Source organism: Carcharhinus amblyrhynchos, chromosome 14 (genome assembly GCF_965287045.1).
Source record: "Carcharhinus amblyrhynchos chromosome 14, sCarAmb.v2.hapA, whole genome shotgun sequence".
NCBI classification, from domain to species: domain Eukaryota; kingdom Metazoa; phylum Chordata; class Chondrichthyes; order Carcharhiniformes; family Carcharhinidae; genus Carcharhinus; species Carcharhinus amblyrhynchos.
Window position 1 is genome coordinate 76,620,641 of NC_137337.1, and position 21,745 is coordinate 76,642,385.

The 21,745-nt window shown below is 44.3% G+C and overlaps 1 protein-coding gene across 3 annotated transcripts in view; it reads left to right on the top strand.

Annotated features, from left to right (window-relative positions):
• Nucleotides 1-21,745, top strand: part of LOC145352796 (formin-like) — a 250,617-nt gene that overhangs the window by 92,247 nt on the left and 136,625 nt on the right. For all 3 annotated transcript variants that reach the window (XM_080203148.1, XM_080203149.1, XM_080203150.1), the window contains 2 exons: nucleotides 14,158-15,008; nucleotides 19,715-19,865. In XM_080203148.1, the coding sequence (XP_080059274.1) occupies nucleotides 14,158-15,008; nucleotides 19,715-19,865 (1,002 nt within the window). The remainder of the gene's footprint in view (nucleotides 1-14,157; nucleotides 15,009-19,714; nucleotides 19,866-21,745) is intronic.

Below are 21,745 nucleotides of genomic sequence, written 5' to 3' on the forward strand. Positions count from 1 at the left end.
AGGCGGGTGCTGAGGAGTGTGACGCTGCCTCAGTGTGGATACAGTCTAGCCTGCTTGATGAACATTTACACATGAGGAAGAGCCACAGCTCTGATGACCATCAGCATAGAGAGAAACCCTTCCATGGGATTGGTGAATGGCCCAAGGGTGCAGCCTTTAGGCTCATGCAGATCAATGATGATAAAGGTTGTGATTGTCCTATCTCTGAGAGGATGAAAGGTCTATTTCTAATTTGAGTGATAATTAGATACAAAGCATTGATCTTTTAGAATTGCTGGAAAGGAAACGTAGGCCACATGTATTTCTGAGATTGTATAAGGCTCTGGTCAGACCCCATTTGGAGTATTGTGAGCAGATTTGGGCCCCATATCTAAGGAAGGATGTGCTAGCCCTAGAAAGGGTCCAGAGGAGGTTCATTAGAATGATCCCTGGAATGAAGGGCTTGCCGTACGAGGAACGATTGAAGACTCTGGGTCTGTACGCGTAGGAGTTTAGAAGGATGAGGAGGGATCTTATTGAAACTTACAGGATATCGGGAGGCCTGCACAGAGTGAACATGAAGAGGATGTTTCCACCAGTAGGAAAACTAGAACCAGAGGGCACAACCTCAGACTAAAGGGATGATCCTTTAAAACAGAGATGAGGAGGAATTTCTTCAACTAGAGATTGGTGAATTTGTGGAACTCTTTGCCACAGAAGGCTGTGGAGGCCAAATATTTAAGACAGGTTCTTGATTAATAAGGGGATCAGGGGTTATGGGGAAAAGGCAGGAGAATGGGATGAGAGAAAGATCAGCCATGATTGCATGGCGGAGCAGACTCGATGGGCCGAGTGGCCTAATTCTGCTCCTGTGTCTTATGGTCTTATGGTCTAATTCCAAAACCTCGCCCGCAGCTGGAATTTTCAAGTCCTGCTGCAGGAAACAGAGATTTGGCTAAGCGCCAAATTCTTCATTCTCACTGGCAGCTATAGTGGGGTTTATGAGATTGTAACAGTCTAGGTAAGAGAAGAATCCCAATCCATCTAAATCACCCTATCTAGACTATTCTGTTAATACATTTTCAGTAATCCTGAGCATCATTTGTTCACAAGAGTGTATCTTCTTCATGAACCCAGTTGAGTTTTCTTGTGCCAGAATCCACACTGAATTCCACATATACCATCACCGATATAAGCATTTTTAAAAATTCCTCCGGCCTTTCCTTTTGTTGCCTGTATATCTAACAGCTTCAGTTTTTGTGCATGGCGGGAAAGGTTATTTGGGTCCATTGCGTCCGTATCTTTTAGAACTTTAAACGCCTCTATCATAATCTATCTTAATTCAGCACAGAAAAGACACAAGATCGGTAATCTCTCCTCATGCATCATTGCATTAAATTATGGGATCAGCTCCTTTCTGTACTCCCTCCAATAACTTGAGTATCCCTTTTGAAATAGACCAAAGTTGCACGCAACCCTCCAGATGTGGTGTCACCAGGGCCAAATACAATTTAAAAATTACTTCTATGGATTCATATCCTTGGTTTTGCATCCCAACATTCTGTTTACAGTTTTTTTTAAAAACAGCCTGCGAGTACCACTGTTGATTTAGTGAGGTATCCACCAAAATGCAAAGATTTCTCCCCTGTTTTGCTGCCTCAGATATACCCTTACCCGACCTCGACCATACCCCTGCCAAATTTTACAATCCTACGTTTAATTGGCCGACACTTTTGTGTTTGTAATTGTAATGACTTCACCCAGGCCATTGAGGTTGGCCTATTGGAGAGGTGAACTCTCTGATTTAGGAGTCAATTGATGGGCTGGTCAGGGAATCTTTTCGTTGTATTTAGCCGGGCGTGTCAGTTCCTCTGGCACTCCCGGAGGTAGGCTGCTGCCTGCCAGCACTCTGTGTACAGCTATTGGAATTATAAATAAAGGGATTTTGGTAAAGGGGCTTCTGTCTCCAAAGACTTATTACGGTAATGATGGCAGGACCATCAGTATTCATCATTACTCCTCTGAAGTTGACAGATTTTTCTGGAATCCGCACATGTCCAGGGAATGTAGAACTTGCTGCTGGTATTTCTACTTTTCTCCAAACAGTGTGATATTGGGGTTCTCCCAGAATGCAATCGACTGCACTGATGAAAACTTCCATCATTAGGCTATATCATCCCATTTGAAGCATTGTTGAAAAATGTGCACCTTGTCAGGCGGGTGGATTCGGATTTTTAACAGCATGCTAAGCTCGTAATTACTATTGAACAACCCCTTTGGCCCTGAAAAATACATTTTATGGGGGGGTAACCCAATACATTTACCCAAGCTAGTCCCCCTGACACTGAGGGGCAATTTAGCACAGCCAATCCACCTCACCCGCACATTTTTTGGACAGTGGGAGAAAACCAGAGCGCTCAGAGGAAACCCAAACACGGGGAGAATAGAATAGAATCAAATTGAATCCCTACCGTGCAGAAGGAGGCCATTTGGCCCATCTAGTCTGCGCCGACCACAATCCCAGGCCCCATTCCTGTATCCCCACATATTTACGCTGCTAAACCCCTGACACTAAGGGGCAATTTAGCATGGCTAATCAACCTAACCCGTACATCTTTGGACTGTGGGAGGAAACCGGAGCACCCAGAGGAAACCCATGTGGACATGGGGAAAATGTGCAGACTTCAAACAGACAGTCACCTAAGGCTGGAATTGAACCCGGGTCCCTGGCGCTGTGAGGCAGCAGTGCTAACCGATGTGCCACCACTTCTTCCTCAAGTAAAAATTGCTGGAATAAGAAATTCCTGTGCGTTTAATGTGACAGTATATTCTGATAGGAGTTCTGACATGAGAACAATTTCCATTGAGAATTTCACAAAGGAAGGAACATTAGGTGCAAAAATGAAATCTAATTGTGTGTTTTTATAGTTTATACTTCAGGCAAAATTAACTCGACTGCCAAATATTTTGAATTATTTAAGCTCACAATGTATTCTAGTATTTCTGAAATGGTGTCGCTAAGATTAGTAAATGTTGGTGATATAGGAAAGATATTAAAAAAAAGGCGAATGTTGTTGACTTAGGAATGATATGAAGAAGAAAGCTATTTCAGCAACAAGGCATTCAAATAAATTATTACCAAAGTTAAGTTTAATATGGCTGTAGGTGCCAGTTGAAAATTACCTGATTATGCATGTTAAAATTGTTTTCAGGTTTGAAGTAAAATAACTACTTTTTGGAGCTAATGGTGTCCAGATGTAAACTGTTTCTTCTGATACAAGGACATTGCCATTAAACTGCGCCCCTGCTTGATACTGCACAGATGCCATCCATAATAACCATTTAACGAATGGTTAGAAACGCTTGCTTTAGTTAAAATTAATATTACGTGATGGGAAAGAAATAATGCAAACATGTTTGCCATTGGTTTACTTATTTTGAAACTTACAAACCTATTCTTTTTGTGGTGGACAGGAGTTAGTGGACCCTTACTTTTCTATCACTTGCAAGCCAATTTCATTTATATGTGAGCATCACTAAAGACTTTTAGTTCTAAGAACCAGAACAAGTTAAAGAGTTTAATATCACCAAATATCAAATTCCTCTCTTCCTGCTGCATGCACTTATTGTCGAGTATTGTTGTGTAGGAGCGTAACTATTTTCTAAATGGGGATATCTGAAGCACAAAGGGTCTTGGGAGTCTTAGTTCAAGACTCTTAAGGTTAATGTGTAGGTTCAGTTGGCAGTTAGGAAGACAAATTCAATGTTAGCATTCATTTCTAGCGAGCTAGAATACAAGAGCAGGAATATACTGCTGAGACTGTGTAAGACTCTGGTCAAATCCCATTTGAAATATTGTGAGCAGTTTTGGACCCCATACCTAAGGAAGGATGTGCTGGCCTTGGAGAGAGTCCAGAGGAGGTTCACAAGAATGTTTCCAGCAATGAAGGGTTTGTCACATAAGGAGCGGGTTGAGGAGCCCAGGTCTATACTTGATGGAGTTTAGAAGTATGAGGGGGAATCGAATTGAAACTTACAGAATACTGAGAGACCTGAATAGAGTGGATGTGGAGAGGATGTTTCCACCAGTGGGAACTCGAGGGCACAACCTCAGAGTGAAGGAACACTCCTTTAAAACTGAGATGAGGAGGAATTCCTTCAGCCAGAGAGTGGTGAATCTGTGGAACTCATTGTCACAGAGAATGCCAAGTCACTGAGTGTCTTTAGGACAGAGCTAGATAGGTTCTTGATCAATGAGGGGATCAAGGTTTACGAGGAGAAGGCAGGAGAATGGAGATGAGAATCATATCATCCATGATTGAATGGTGGAGCAGACTCAATGGGCCGAATGGCCTAATTCAGCTCCTATATCTTATGGTTTTATGGAGTATCTCAACTGCTCGTGAACCATGAGTAAATTTCCTGTTCTGTATGTTTCTACCAGCCATACTTGGCAGAACAAAGAAGAATGTGGAAGAATGTAAAACAAATCAATTCCTTGTTACCTAACAATGAAATGTTTGAATTCTATTCTCAGATAAATGCTTTCTTTAAACATTAAAGACCTTTAATTGAACCAAACAGTTCCTAAAAGACGTATTTACTATATTTTTGGAATGAATATTTCACAATCATAACTCACTGTCAACGTCATAGAAATGAATGCTTACAATAAGTTTTTTAATAACACATATGAAGCAATTTTGAATACTTCAAGTTCTAAGTAATAAAGCACCACGTGAAACAGCAGTCACCATGTAGCAATAAGTTTAAGATCAATTTAGAACTCAGCCACTGGCTTCACCTTCTCAATCCAACTACTTTAAAATTCATTCATCGGATGTGGGCATTGTTGGCTGGGCCAGCGTTTAAATGCCCGTCACTGTTGTGGGTTTGGAGTCATATGTAGGGTAAAGATGGCAGATTTCCTTTCCTAAAGGAAATTAGTGAACCAGATGGGTATTTATGACAATGATTTCATGGTAAGCATTAGACTTTTAACTCCAGATTTTTTTTTTACTGAATTCAAATTCCACCATCTGCTGTGGTGGGATTCGAACCCAGGTCCCCAGAACATGACCCTGGGTCTGTGGATTACTAATCTGGTGGCAACACATCTGCCTCCCTGTGGAAAAACAAAAGACTTGCTCTAACTCACAGAACTCACGGCTTTAACTGGGTGCATTTCTGCACACTTTTTTGACTTGTTCTTTCAAATTTCTCCGAATTTAGTTTCAGTTGTTGCTACTTCTGTGGTTCCAAGGAAAACCTTGCAACATGACAACTCCCGCCCTTCCTGCCGCATTGAAACTTATTGCCTGTTCGCCTCTTCACTGCCACAATTTCATCTTGTTTCGAGTTGTTCTGCTAATTACAAGGGAGTGAACTTACCTGATTCCCAAGGCAGCATGATGGCGCGGTGGTTAGCATTGCTGCCTCACAGGGCCAGGGACCCAGATTCAATTCAGTCTCAAGGTCACTGTCTGTATGGAGTTTGTGCATTCTCCCCGTGTCTGCATGGGTTTCTGCAGATGCTCTGGTTTCTTCCCACAGTCCAAAGATGCGAGGTTCAGCTTACTGGCCATGCTAAATTGCCCTTTATTATCAGAGAGATTGTCAGGGTAAATATATGGGAAAGGGCCTGGTTAGGATTGTGGTTGATGCAGATTCAATGGGCCCAATGGCCTCCTTCTACACTGTAGAGTTTCTATGATTCTAATTATCAACATAAGAAACATAAGTGTTAAATTATAAACTATAGTCAGGTTGATATGGCTTTGTGAACTAATGTAGCAAGTTTCAGCACCTTTGCCCCTGTTTTTTAGTGCTATGAAAGCATTCCTAATGCCATCTGGAATCCCTGCAGTGCAGAGGGAGGCCATTCAGCCCATCGAGTCTGCACCAACTCATATCCAGGCTTATCCCATAACCCCACACATTTACCCCACTAATCTCCCTAACCTACACATCTTTGGACGTTAAGAGGCAACTTAGGATGGCCAATCCGCCTAACGTTCTTTGGAGTGTGGGAGGAAACCGGAGCGCCCGGAGGAAACCCATGCAGACACAGGGAGGACATGCAAACCCCACACGGACAGTGACCCGAGGCTGGAATTGAACCTGTATCCGTGGTGCTGTGAGACAGCAGAGCTAATCTCTGTACCGCCCGGCGGTCATTCTCGTGCGAGCCAGGTTAGTCACCATTTTGGTGAGTGTTTTAACATTTATGCAGGAATCCTCCGCCAGGAATATGCATAATTGTGGCACCAATATGCTAATTTGAAGCCAACATTGCCAGTTTGGATCTCAGCACTCTAGCTAATGCCCCTTCAACATGCAAAGCTGACCCTGTGTTCAGCATCAGGAAGAATCCAGCGCTACTTAAAGGGATCATCAACTACTTTGAGGTTTAATTGTTCATAAATGTCTTCCATGATTGATTCTGGCTGCTGCTGTGATTACAGGAATGTTTGCTTCTTTCTTAAGAGTTTATTATAATCCACTGGGAGTAGTGTATGCCAAAGGACTGTGTCCAACCTCAGAATTCTGCAGCCTCCGCTTGCTCCCAGGTGTAGATGCTGTTGTCTGCAATACTTGTGAACCACAAGATGTCATGGAGAATAAGTAGAGATAGTACAAAGCAGGCCAGGCTGCTGGAAGCTGGAGGAGGAAGGACAAAGGGCTCTCAGCAGGAAGCGATGCCTGTCCAGCATGTTCAGGGAACCTCTGCAAAGGACAATGTGTCAGATGTCTTTGCTTTGGTGAGGACAGTCTCTGAAATCTATCACCATTGTGATAGATTGTGACAAAGGATCATCTGGACTCAAAACATCAGCTCTTTTCTCTCCTTACAGAGGCTGCCAGACCTGCAGATTCTCCAGCATTTTCTCTCTTGGTTTCAGATTCCAACATCAGCAGTAATTTGCTTTTATCCTGGGTGGGATTGTGGTTGGTGCAGACGCAACGGGCCAAATGGCCTCCTTCTGCACCGTAGGGATTCTGTGATTCTATAGGTTACTGTGCTACCTGCATTCGAAACAAAGAATGTGGAATTACATCCTGGTCCCCAGATCTGTTTTTTAACAAAGAATGATGCAGTACAGGATCAGGCCCTTCGGCCCATCAAGCCTGCCCTGTTATGTTGTTTCTTTCCTTCTGTTCACCTCCCGTTCATGTGGCTATCAAGGTCAGCCTTGAACGTTGCTAACATGTCTGCTTCCACCACCTCCACTGGCAGTGCCTTCCCGGCACCCACCACACTCTGTGTGAAAAACCTCCCTACACATCACCCCCTAACTTACCACCTCTCAATTTAAACCTGCGCCCTCTTGTAGTTTCCCTTTTAGGAGCTATCAACTATTTAAAGTCATAGAGTTGTAGAGCAATACAGTACGGAAACAGGCCATTCGGCCCAACTGGTCCATGCCTGCATGGTGTCTACCCAACTAGTCCTAATTGCCCATGTTTGGCCCATATCCCTTTAATCCTTTCCCATCCACCTACTTACCCAATTGCTTTTTAAATGTTGCTATTGTACTGTTCAACCACTTTCTCTGGCAGCTCTTTCCCTATATGCACCATCCTGTGTGTGAAGAAGTTGCCCCTCAGGTCCCTTTTAAATCTTTGCCCTCTCACCTTCTACCACACCCCCCAGTTATCATTCCTGATAACAAGTCACTGACTCCAAGAGTTGAGAGAAAAAGGATCAAAACTGGAGGAAAAGAATCAATAACATTATACACAAGTAAATATGGATGTTGGTATGATCTAAAAATGAACTACCTGTACCGATCGTAATAAACCATAATCCCAACTGGACTACTGTATTATTAAGAGGCATCTGAGGCATCTAAATGGATACACACACACACACACACACACACACACACACGCACACACACATACACACAAACACACAGATAGTCTGATATAATATACCAACCGACCCAAGAACAGCTTCTTCCCTGCTGCTGCCTTCAGACTTTTGAATGAACCTACCTCACATTAAGTTGATCTTTCTCTACACCTTTACTATGATTGTAACACTACATTCCGCACCCTCCTTTCCTCCTCTATGTACGGAATGCTTTGTCTGTATAGCGCGCAAGAAACAATACTTTTCACTGCATACTAATGCATGTGACAATAATAAATCAAATCAAATCAAATATTCACACGGAAACAAACTTTGAAACACACATACACATGGCAATACATGTGCAAGTACACACTGAAACACCCACACACAAATGCACATGTATAGACACACAGGGGTACACTCACATACATGCATACTGGTAGTTTTTTTCAAAGTTTATTTCTTAGTATCAAGTGGGCTTACACTTACTTCTGGCGCCTGTTCAGGGACACTGAGAATAAATTTAGCACAGCCAATGTACCTAACCAGCATGTCTTTTGGACTGTGGGAGGAAACTGGAGCACCCAGAGGAAACCCACACAGACATGGGGAGAATGTGCAGACTCCGCATAGACAGTGACCCAAGCCGGGAATCGAACCTGGGTCCCTGGCGCTGTGAGGCAGCAGTGCTAACCACTTGCTGCCACCTTTTCAAATCAGATGGAGCATATAAGTTTTAAAATCAGTGAAATTTTAGATTTTGATATCCGAGGGGCCGGATTTCTCTCCGTCCTGCCAGACTGAGCCGCGTGCTGCTTCCCACTGCCGAGAAAACAGCTGAGGGGAGATGGAGAATCTCACTCAAAGAATTTTTCGCTCACGTGTGAATGCCATTGGCACTGAACCAGGCAAAGGTTTCCAGCTCTCAGCCAAGCCGCCAAGAAAGATCTAATAATTGGCAGCTATTTTGTTTGATGGGATGTAGGCATCACCAATATTTGTTACCCATTCTTAATTACCCTCGAACTGAGCATTTTGCTGGGCCATTTCAGAGGGGCAGTTGAGTGTCCAGCACGTGTCTGTGGGGCTGGAGTCACACGTAGGTCAGACAGGGTAAGGACAGCAGATTTCCCTCCCCAAACCAGGTGGGTTTGGTGAACCAGATGGGTTTTTACAATGATTGCTGATAGTTGCCATGGCGACAGTTCTCAATTCCAGTTTTATCGAGTGAATTTACATTCCACCAGTGGCTGTGGTGGATGTGAACCCCTATCCCCAGAGCTTTAGCCCAGACCTCTAGGTTGGTAGTCATGTGATTTTACCACCATGCCACCATCTACACGATTGTCTCCACATTAAGGTTACATTAGATTTTAGCCTTCCCTCCCTGTTGAAGCGGATTACAAAATTCTTTTATAGCTGGCCTGATTTTCAGCTAATTGGGACACTCCTACAACGGGTGGCTAGTTTCCTCTGGCTGGTAACCACACAAAGGATGGGGGAGGAAAACTGAACTCCCCCCTGACTCCTGGAATGGCTGGAGACAAATGGGAGTTCATTAAAACACACACACACACACACACACACACACACACGCGTACACTCGCGTTCACACACACACACACGCGTACACTCGCTTTCACACACACACACGCGTACACTCGCGTTCACACACACACACACACGCGTACACTCGCGTTCACACACACACACACACACACACACACACGTACACTCGCGTTCACACACACACACACACGTACACTCGCGTTCACACACACACACACACGTACACTCGCGTTCACACACACACACACACGCGTACACTCGCGTTCACACACACACACACACGTACACTCGCGTTCACACACACACACACGCGTACACTCGCGTTCACACACACACACACACGCGTACACTCGCGTTCACACATACACACACACGCGTACACTCGCGTTCACACACACACACACACGCGTACACTCGCGTTCACACACACACACACGCGTACACTCGCGTTCACACACACACACACGCGTACACTCGCGTTCACACACACACACACACGTACACTCGCGTTCACACACACACACACACGTACACTCGCGTTCACACACACACACACACGCGTACACTCGCGTTCACACACACACACACGCGTACACTCGCGTTCACACACACACACACACGTACACTCGCGTTCACACACACACACACGCGTACACTCGCGTTCACACACACACACACACGTACACTCGCGTTCACACACACACACACACGTACACTCGCGTTCACACACACACACACGTACACTCGCGTTCACACACACACACACGTACACTCGCGTTCACACACACACACACGCGTACACTCGCGTTCACACACACACACACACGTACACTCGCGTTCACACACACACACACACGTACACTCGCGTTCACACACACACACACGTACACTCGCGTTCACACACACACACACACGTACACTCGCGTTCACACACACACACGCGTACACTCGCGTTCACACACACACACACACGTACACTCGCGTTCACACACACACACACACGTACACTCGCGTTCACACACACACACACGTACACTCGCGTTCACACACACACACACACGTACACTCGCGTTCACACACACACACACACGTACACTCGCGTTCACACACACACACACGTACACTCGCGTTCACACACACACACACACGTACACTTGCATTCACACACACACACACACACGTACACTTGCGTTCACACACACACACACGTACACTCACGTTCACACACACACACACGTACACTTGCGTTCACACACACACACACACGTACACTCACGTTCACACACACACACACGTACACTTGCATTCACACACACACACACACACGTACACTTGCGTTCACACACACACACACGTACACTCACGTTCACACACACACACACACGTACACTTGCGTTCACACACACACGTACACTCACGTTCACACACACACACGTACACTCGCGTTCACACACACACACGTACACTCACGTTCACACACACACACGTACACTCGCGTTCACACACACACACGTATATACACACACGTACACTCGCATTCACACACACATGTATATACACACACGTACACTCGCGTTCACACACACACGTACACTCGCGTTCACACACACAAACACGTGTATACACACACATGTACACTTGCGCTCACACACACACGTGTACACTCGTGTTCACACACACACACGTATATACACACATGTACACTTGCGCTCACACACACACATGTACACTCGCGCTCACACACACGTGTACACTCACGTTCACACACACACACGTATATACACACATGTACACTTGCGCTCACACACACACATGTGTACACTCGTGTTCACACACACACATGTACACTTGCGTTCACACACACACACGTATACACACACACACACACACACATGCGCCCACATCAGGTGAGTGAAGGACCTTGAGACTCCGAAAGCTATTGCTGTCAAATAAACCTGTTGGACTTTAACCTGATGTTGTGAGACTTATTACTGTGCTGTGAGGCAGCAGTGCCAATCACTGTGCCACCATGCCCTAAGATGTGTTTCAGAGGACAGTGTAGAGAGAAAAATATAAACTATTTAAAGAAATATATAAAGATATAGTGACACAGTATTTTATAGTTGTTAGGCAAGTGACCTCCTTCTTTTCCACCAATGCCCTCTCCTTCCCTGAATAGCTGGAGATCTTCATGACTAAATTTGGCAATTCTAATGGACCCTGGCTGCAGATCTGCGTGTGACCACTAAGTGGCGTAGTGTGTTAATGCACTGTTATGTTAAAGCGTTCCCTGTGTTCCACATATTTTTTAAATTAAACTCACTAATGGCCCAAATCACTCCTTAAATATTATCCAAATCACCAAAAAAGACTTGTAAAAGATCACTTTACTATATAACTCTTTACTTCCTTTGAAATTATAATCCAGTGTAAGCCGTGCAGTGATGTAACCCCTGTCACGGGGATTACAGAAGGAGCTGATGTGTGAACTGGATTCAGTTTTGAAAAGGATGCAATTTCACTTCTAATTCTTCTAACCTTCAGTGAAATCCTGGAAGACAAACCACACAGTGGACAGCAGGGAAATCAGACGGGTTCAACTCAAATGCGGCAGTACTTAAAAAATGTGAAAAATAAATCTTTATATAATGATCTGGGCGTGTAAATAAAAAATCACCCACTGCAATTTAAACATGTGTCCTGATTTTATGGTGCTTTTCCTCAAATAACAGAGCGGTAATGGTAATTACTTCTTGAAGAACAGGTTCAGAGATTCGATAGAATGATACAGCACAGAGGAATCCCATTTATTCTGCTTTCCCTGTGCTCACTCTTTCGTACAGCTATTAAATTAACCCTATTCTAAAGTCCTTTTCATAAAACCATAAGATATTGGAGCAGAATTAGGCCATTCAGCCCATCGAGTCCACTCTGCCATTTGATCATGGCTGACATAACACTCCTGGGAGAATAAGGTACCATGGGACAGCTGATATCGGTGGGGATATGTCCACAGACGTATGTTCAGGGTGTGACAGAGCAGGAATCCCAATATCTGGAAAGCCCCTGCCCCTTAAATTTGAAATCACTGTCTCACCTTTCCTCATTATTTGTATTTCTTTTTCTCTATTGCATCTTCCTCAGTAGTTCACACTGCTGCCTCTCGGCGCCAGGAACCTGGGTTCGATTCCCGCTTAGGTCACTGTCTGTGCAGAGTCTGCACATTCTCCCCATGTCTGCGTGGGTTTCCTCCGGGTGCTCCGCTTTTCTCCCACAGTCCGAAAGACGTGCTGATTAGGTGCATTGGCCATGCTAATTTCTCCTTCAGTGTACCTGAACAGGCGCCGGTGTGTGGCGACTAGGGGATTTTCACAGTAACTTCATTGCAGTGTTAATGTAAATCTACTTAGAAATCATAGAATTTGTGACTAATAAATAAACTTTAACAGTAGTATAGTTGCAAATTGTACAAAATGTGGACCTTAAAATGATGGTAGGTACGAAGCAAGCAAAATACAATTTAGACTGTGACCTCTCTCCTCCACGTTGAACTTTTTTTATATATCCCATACATGTATTGTCTTGATGCAAAAGGCCTCTTTTCTCTCCCCAGACCCCCTCCCTCAACACCAAGCCACATGTCTCTTATTCTTAAGTTTGCTACATCTTTGCTACAATCTCTCCCAGCTACAATTTAATACCTTACACATTACCCTCTTTTTCGTTCTGATGAAGAGTCAGGCGGACTAGAAACGTTCACTTGGTTTTCTTTCCCTGCTGAGTTTTTCCAGCATTCTCTGCTTTTCTTATTGATGTAAAGCAAACCGCTTCTCAAAGAAAGGACATCTCCAATCCTGATTGTGAAAAAATATATAATGTGTTTGGGAGCAGTGCTGCCAGCACTTTGTTTGGCATTGCTAAAATCAGCCCTGTCCTTGCAAGCTGCTTCAGGGTCACCCCACACTGAGGACGATTCATGCCTTGACCCAGTAAAACTATATTGAGGACAACTTAGTTGCAATTTTTAAAAAAATTCATTCATGGGACGTGGGCATCGCTGGCTGGCCAGCATTTATTGCCCATCCCTAGTTGCCCTTGAGAAGGTGGTGGTGAGCTGCCTTCTTGAATTGCTGCAGTCCGCGTGCTGTGGGTTGACCCACAATGCTGTTAGGGAGAGAATCCCAGGATTTTGACCCAGTGAAGGAACGGTGATATATTTCCAAGTCAGGATGGTGTGTGGAGGGGAACTTGCAGATGGTGGTGTTCCCCAGGCACCTGTTGTCCTTATCCTTCTAGATGGAAGTGGTCATGGATTTGGAAAGTGCTGTTTAAGGATTTTTGGTGAATTGCTGCAATGTATCTTGTAGATAGTACACAAGTTGGTACTGACCGTAAGCGGTGGAGGGAGTAGATGTTTGTAGGTGTGGTGCCAATCAAGCAGGCTGCTTTGTCCTGGATGGTGTCGAGCTTCTTGAGTGTTGTTGGAGCTGCATCCATCCAGGCAAGGGGGGATATTCCATCACATTCCTGACTTGTGCCTTGTAGATGGTGGACAGGTCCTGGGGAATCAGGAGGTGAGGATTCCTAGTCTCTGAACTGCTTTGTAGCCAATGTGTTTATGTGACAAAAAACTTAAAACTGAAAATGTGAAATATAGCTATATAGCAAACCTCTAAAGGACAATAATAAGCCATGATATGCTTCAATCCCTGTGGTGAATGAATGTTAATTAGTATACTGTTTCCCCACAGCAAGACTTTGAGCTGAAACTTTTCCATGTCCGTGGGGAACATGCCGAAGCCATTGCTAAACTCGAAGAAACTGCCACACAACTGAAAAATCAGTTGGAAAATAAAACAAAAGAGGGTAAATCTGAAACAAGAGACATTGCTGTTTCCACTGCGGATGAAATTGTACCAAAAACATTTCGCAATGTTTGCATCCAGACTGACAGAGAAACATTTATCCACATTCAGGACGATGGCAAAATCACCAAAAGCAACCTGACAAATCCAGGGAAGTTGAATCTCGCAACACTGAACTTAAATGGTCAGTCAGCCCATTCCCCACATGGTCTAAAGGGGGAAGCTCTATCTCCCTCACAAACCTCAACCTCACAAGAATCAGAACCTCAGCCTGTTCCACCTCCTTCTGTATCACCACTGCCTTCAGACCAGTCTCAATGTCCCCTCCCAGGCTGTGGACCTCCCCCACCTCCAGCTCCTCCTCTTCCAGGCTTTGAACCTCCTCCAGCTCCTCCTCTTCCAGGCTTTGAACCTCCTCCAGCTCCTCCTCTCCCAGGCTTTGCACCTCCTCCAGCTCCTCCTCTCCCAGGCTTTGCACCTCCTCCAGCTCCTCCTCTCCCAGGCTTTGGACCTCCTCCTCCGCCTCCCCTCCCAGGGTCTGGACCTCCTCTTCCACCTCCCCTGCCTGGCTGTGGACCTCCTCCTCCACCTCCACCCCCACCATTTGGAGTTGCTGGAAACCAGTTTTCCCCTAACCCCAGCTTGTCCGCAGAGCGACGCGTAAGGAAACCGATGATAGAACCACGCCGCCCGATGAAGCCCTTGTATTGGACAAGAATCCAGATAAAAGATTCCAGGTAATGTAAATGAATGCTAATTATTTCTGCTTTTGTGGTATTCCATTCATATTGCAAATTAGAGCTACATTTACAATGAAGTAACTAGAACTTGCAAAATTCATTCAGCACTGCGTCATTGTGAATCGGATGAAAAAGGAAACAAAAAATTATCACCTTTACCACCTTGGCCATTTTGGCAATGTTTTGGCAATATTTTGTCAATATTTGGCAGAGTTTTGGCAATATTTGGCAATGCAAAGTGTCTTTCTTTGTCATGAAAGTCAGGTTAGGTTGTGCAAATAGAAAATATGCTGCTCCCTCAGATAACAGATCACGCAGGCAACACAGTGGCACAGTGTTAGCACTGCTGTCCCACAGCACCAGCGATCCAGGTTTGATTCCTGGCTTAGGACACTGCCTGTGCAGAGTCTGCATGTTCTCCCCGTGTCTTTGTAGGTTTCTTCCCACAGTCTGAAAGATTTGATTTGATTTGTTATTGTCACATGTATTAAGATGCAGTGAAAAGTATTGTTTCTTGCGCGCTAAACAAACAAAGCACACCGTTCATAGAGAAGGAAAGGAGAGAGTGGTGTTACAGTCATAGCTAGGGGATAGAGAAAGATCAACTTAATGTGAGGTAGATCCATTCAAAAGTCTGACACCAGCAGGGAAGAAGCTGTTCTTGAGTTGGTTGGTACATGACGTCAGACTTTTGTATCATTTTCCTGGCAGAAGAAGGTGGAAAAGAGAATGTCTGGGGTGCATCGGGTCCTTAATTATGCTGGCTGATTTTTTGAGGCAGTGGGAAGTGTAGACAGAGGCTGGTTTGTGTGATGGATTGGGCTACATTCACAATCTTTTGCCATTTCTTTTGGTCTTGGGCAGAGCAGGAGCCCATACCAAGCTGTGATACAACCAGAAAGAATGCTTTCCATGGTGTATCTGAAAATGTTGGTGAGAGTTGTAGCTGACATGCCAAATTTCCTTCGTCTTCTGAGAAAGTAGAAGCTTCGGCAGGCCTTCTTAACGATAGTGTTGGCGTGGTTGGTGATTTGGACACCTAAAAACCTGAAGCTCTCGATCCTTTCTACTTCATCCCCGTTGATGTGGACAGGGGCATGTTTTCCTCTACGCTTCCTGAAGTTGATGAAAATCTGCTTAGTTTTGTTGGCAATGAGGGAGAGATTGTTGTGCTGTTTGAGATGGGCTGGTTAGATTCTTCCTCAATGTACCCAAACAGGCACTGGATCCTGGTGACTAGTGGATTTCCGTAGTAACTTATTGCAGTGTTAATATAAGCCTACTTATGACAATAATAAAACAGACTTTAAATGTGATGTTAACAAAATCAACCTATAGTAATCAACTTTATGTAAGTTGAAAAAAACTGAGATGTGATTTCTTTATCACCAGTTTATTCTTTCATTTTAAACTGATGCGACAACAGCAATAAATCAAGCAGCTTTTGTTCCATGGACTTTGTTCTTGCTCTTTGAATGTTGAACTAGTTGCTTTTCACTGTAGTATACAGGTTCAACTTTTGTCAAAACAGATTTAATTTTATTAACTCCAGGCTACAACCAAGGGCGTTAACTATAATGAAATGTTTGAGCAACTGTGGATAAAAATAATAATATCCTTTATAGAAAGGATATTATTAAACTGGAAAAAGTGCAGAAAAGATTTACTGGGATGCTACCGGAACTTGATGGTTTGAGTTATAGGGAGAGGCTGGATAGATTGAGACTTTTTTCTCTGGAGCGTAGGAGGCTTAGGGATGATCTTGCAGAGGACTATAACACAGTGAGGGGCATAGGTCAGCTAGATAGTCAACATCTTTTTCCAAAGGTAGGGGAGTCTAAAACTGGAGGATATAGGTTTAAGCTGAGAGGGGAGACATACAAAAAGGGTCCAGTGGGGCAATTTTTTCACATAGAGGGTGCTGAGTGTCTGGACCAAGCTGCCAGAAGTAGTAGTAGAGGCTGGTACAGTTTTGTCTTTTAAAAAAGTGTTTAGACAGTTACATAGGTAAGATGGGTATAGAGGGATATGGGCCAAATAGGGGCAATTGGAACTAGCTTAGGGGTTTAAAAAAAGGCAGCATGGACAAGTTGGGCCGAAGGGCCTGCTTCCATGCTGTAAACCTCAAAAAAGACATGAACAAATGTTACTTTCTCAGCACGGTTCTGACGCATGTTATAAAACCCAAATAATTGTCCGCTGCTGTTTTTCATCCACAACTTTAAAACATAACAACATAAACAATGTTTTATGGTATTTTAACCAGTAAGTGCTGGAAAGTCTTGGAAGCAATTTGGATTCCCCTATCCTGGCTACCACTCCTACCTTCTGGAAATAATCATAGTTCCCTTCTTGCAGCGCCGACAGGAGCATTTTGAAATTGGATGGACTTGGCAGAGTAAGTCAAGTCTGTGCCTTATTCCTGTCAGTCTCTCCTCTCTAAAGGCCAGTGTATATCTTGCTGCATAGCTCACTGTCAGGTTTACACATTGCTTTGCCCTTTTTGCAGCACTGTGTCTTCTGTGAATGTTGATTTTTGTTTTCAATCCATGTCATTTTGTTTTCAAAACAGTCTAAATTATTCCTGATGGTAGACTTTAATTATACTGGCTCCTTCTCGGTCTTTGCTTGGGTACCATGGTCGGAATTTTACCACACTGCCCGCCACGGGAATCGGAGCGGGCGTGGGGCGGACAATGGGAAGGTCCATTGACCTCAAGTGGGATTTTACAGTTTTGGACGAGTGAGGCTGTAGAATTCTGCCCCATTTCTCTAAATACCCTGACTTCAGGAGATTGGATGGCCTCTTGCTGCACCGTAGGGATTCAATGATTCCCTAAATGCCCTGACTTCAGCAAAGGTTTACCAGGCTGGTTCCGGGGATGGCGGGATTGATGAGACTAGGTTAGGATTGTTTTCACTGAAGTTCAGACGAATGAGGGGAGGGTCTCGTAGAGGCTTATAAAATTCTAACAGGACTAGACAGGGTAGATGCAGGGAGGATGTTCCCGATGGTGGGGGAGTCCAGAACCGGGGGTCACAGTCTGAGGATTCGCAGTAGACCATTTAGGATGGAGGTGAGGAGACATTTCTTCACAAGAGTGGTGAGCCTGTGGAATTCATCACCACAGGAAGTAGTTGATGCCAAAACATTGAATGTATTCAAGAGGCAGCTGGATATAGCACTTGGGATGAAAGGGACTGAAGGTTATGGGAAGAAAGCAGGATTAGACTATTGAGTTGGATGACCAGCCGTGATCATGATGAGTAACGGAGCAGGCTCAAAGGGCCAAATGGCCTCCTCCTCCTCCTGTTTCTATATTTGCTTCATTTGTGTCTGGAACGGGGATTGTGGGGCTGCTATTTGCAGCCAGAATTCTAACATGAGAATGACAGCACTGTCTGGTCGGCAAGCGTGTCCAACTCACTTCTCAGTTGCATCAAAACTGTGGCACGGTGTTGAGAATAAGCACTTTTCTTTCTCTGGTGGGTCTAGAATCCCCATTCCATTGCACCTTTGAGATGTTTACGGGTGGGGTTCTCCAGTCCCACCCACCCCAAGACTGGAAGTTCCCACCCGAGAGTCTGTGGCCCATCAGATTTTCTGTCCTGTTGCCCGTGGGGGAGCAGAACCAGAAAAGTTACCCCATTTCAATGAAGCTGAAGTTTAAAGAGGTTTCATTTTCTCCTATTTCCCAGCTAAACAATGTATTCTTTCCTTCAATCGCCCAAACACAAGGCAACTGGGGAAAAGGTTCTTTGTCAATCTCCTTGCCAAACTCCAGTAAGAATAAATTACTTTTGCTGGTGGCTCAGTGCTTAGCAGTGCTCTCTCACAACACCAGGGACCCAGGTTCGATTCTGGCCTTGAGTCACTGCCTGTGTAGAGCTTTGCACTTTCTCCCCATGTCTGAGTGGGTTTCCTCCGGGTGCTCCGGTTTCCTCCCACACTCCAAAGATGTGCAGGTTAGGTTGACTGGCTATGCTAAATTGCCCCTTAGTGTCAGGGGGATTAGCAGCGTAAATGTGTGGGGTTACAGGGATAGTGCTTGGATTGGATTGCGGTTGGTACAGACTCAGTGGGCTGAATGGCCTCTTTCGGCACTGTCAGGACTCTATGATTAATTGCCTATATAAGGGATTAACCCTGTTTCACATGTCTGTGCTACATGCCAGAATTTGGCCTTTACCAACACAGTGGCTGGGGCAATTCCAGCCCTCAGTGAGGGCCCACACCTTGCCCACCATATGGGGGGCCTCGGTGGCTTCTTTAACTGCTGAAATATCAGTGACACTTCGCCCAGTCTGTGGACTTGTGTTTCTCAGATGTAAATTAGAAAAACTGTTTCTAAATTGCCCTGCTTGTACAACTTATCGCGATTAACCCCAAGGTTATGTGATGTATTTGCAAAACGAAACGTGGGGTCACTTAAGGATCTTCTGCTGCTGCTTGGAGGAGAGCTGGATTTTACATTCCCTCCTCTCTGGAGGGATCTTTCAGTACTGCCAGGGTCTTCTGAATGCCTTGCCACATCTTCCACACCCGACCCCATCACCATAAAATAGTAGGCCATAAAATTCCACCCAGAGAGTTTTATTTTTGTTTTAGATTTTAAGCGATTCTAATGTTGAATCACTGTGACTACTTCACTCGTTGGTAAGTGCAGTGTTTCTTGAATGCTTACTTATCTTTTCCTTTATAGAGATGATCAAATGTCAACTATTTGGGAATCACTACAAGAGCCTTGTATCCAAGACACTGAAGAGTTTGAAGAACTCTTCTCGAAAGCAACAGTGAAGGAAGTGAAGAAGCCTTTGTCAGACACCTACCAGAAGACAAATAAGACTAAAAAGGTTAGATTTAATGTGACTGTGGACTAAATTTATCACAAGGAATCGAAATGTTCTTACCAAGGCTTCTCAACTGCAGAACATATTGTGGGCACAGTGGTTAGCACTACTGCCTCACAGTACCAGCGACCTGGGTTCGATTCCTGGTGGGGTCACTGTCTGCGGAGTCTGCACCTTCTCCCTGTGTCTATGTGGGTTTCCTCCGCTTTCCTCTCAGGATCCAAAAGACGTGCTGGTTAGGTGCATTTGCCGTGCTAAATTCTCCCTCAGTGTACCCAAAAGGCGCCGGAGTGTGGCGACTAGGGGATTTTCATGGTAACTTCATTGCAGTGTTAATGGAAGGCTACTTGTGACATTAATAAACTTCAGAAAGGACATTGCCGTATGAACCAAATCTAGGTGACAGTCCACATTTTAAATTGTGAAGGATAAAGTTTGGGGCATTTGTAGGATGCAGTTATGTGAATTATGTTAACTCAAAACCACAATCATTGCAGTTTTAAGTTAACACATTTCTGTGCTAATATTGCACAGTGTGATTTTATCCCATAGGGTTTTAATATTTAAATTTTCAATTTTGGGTGGATTTTCATGTCCATTGAGGAGGAGGTACTCCTGTTGGTTCACTTGGTCATTCTGGTAGTACCATGGAGTGAAAATGTTCTGGGACAGCAGCCTACGGAGAGCCAGTGTGCCTTCCTGCACATCTTGAGGCATCTCTTGTGTTGACAATAGCAAACTTGTGCAAATTGGGACTTTTCCATATTGTGTGCCCATGTTTCTTCAGAACCAGATTAACACCAAATCAAAGAATCCACACAGTGCAGTAGGCAGCCATTCGGCCCATTGAACCTGCACCGGCAACAATCCTACCCAGGCCCTATCCCGCGTATCTGCTCTGCTAATCCTCCTGACACTAAGGGGCAATTGAGCATGGCCAATCAACCTAACCCGCACATCTTTGGACTGTGGGAGGAAGCAGGAGCACCTGCTGGAAGCCCATGTAGACACTGGGAGAAAGTGCAAAACTCCACACAGACAGTCACCCAAGGCTGGATTTGAACCTGGGTCCCTGGCACTGTGAGGCCAACAGTGCTCACTCACAGTGACACTGTGATGCCCTGATTGAACTCATTTCAAAAAAGAATTAGAGTGGCTGATAGAGAGAGAAAATGATTAGATGCAATGTTAAATCTCGCATGCTAAATGTGTTTTTCTTAACTTGATTGTTTTAATAATGTTTCTAATTGTGAGCAAATGCACCTAATAGTTTCCAATGCTTCAGAATATGTGGCATAAGAGTTTGGCACAATTGGGTTAACGTGAGACTGAGTACAGTACTGCCCATGCAATGAGGTGAGAGAGCATATGACCTGCATCTAGGGGTCAGTTGAGTGTTGGACAGAGACGAGTGTATCGGCCAGCATGGGGATCGCTCCTGGCTTGTACTCTTTACTGTATATTTTTGAATAGTTCTAAGACTTACAGTTAATCTACGTATGGCTGTGAAGTCTTCTCTGGATCGACTGAACTGTATCCAGTGTTTACACTAGAATACACACATGGATAAATGTAGGTAAGATAAATTCAGCTGTTTTTGCTTCTGTTAGTTCCGTGGGCCTTTGAATGGAGAAACCAAAATAGACCCTTTAGTTTTACTGAGGTGATATATTGGACGCTTATATTCTGCACAAGTGAAGGTCTGTTGCAGATGCAGATTTTCATTCCATAATAAACAAAAATAAAAGTAATAACATTTGAACAATCTAAAATTATAATGCAATAACTGGCACTATGAAGAAGGTTGTGATTTTTGAAGCATAAAGTGGAATATGACATTGCATTGCAGAATTTCACTAAATAAATCAAAGTGACATTTTATA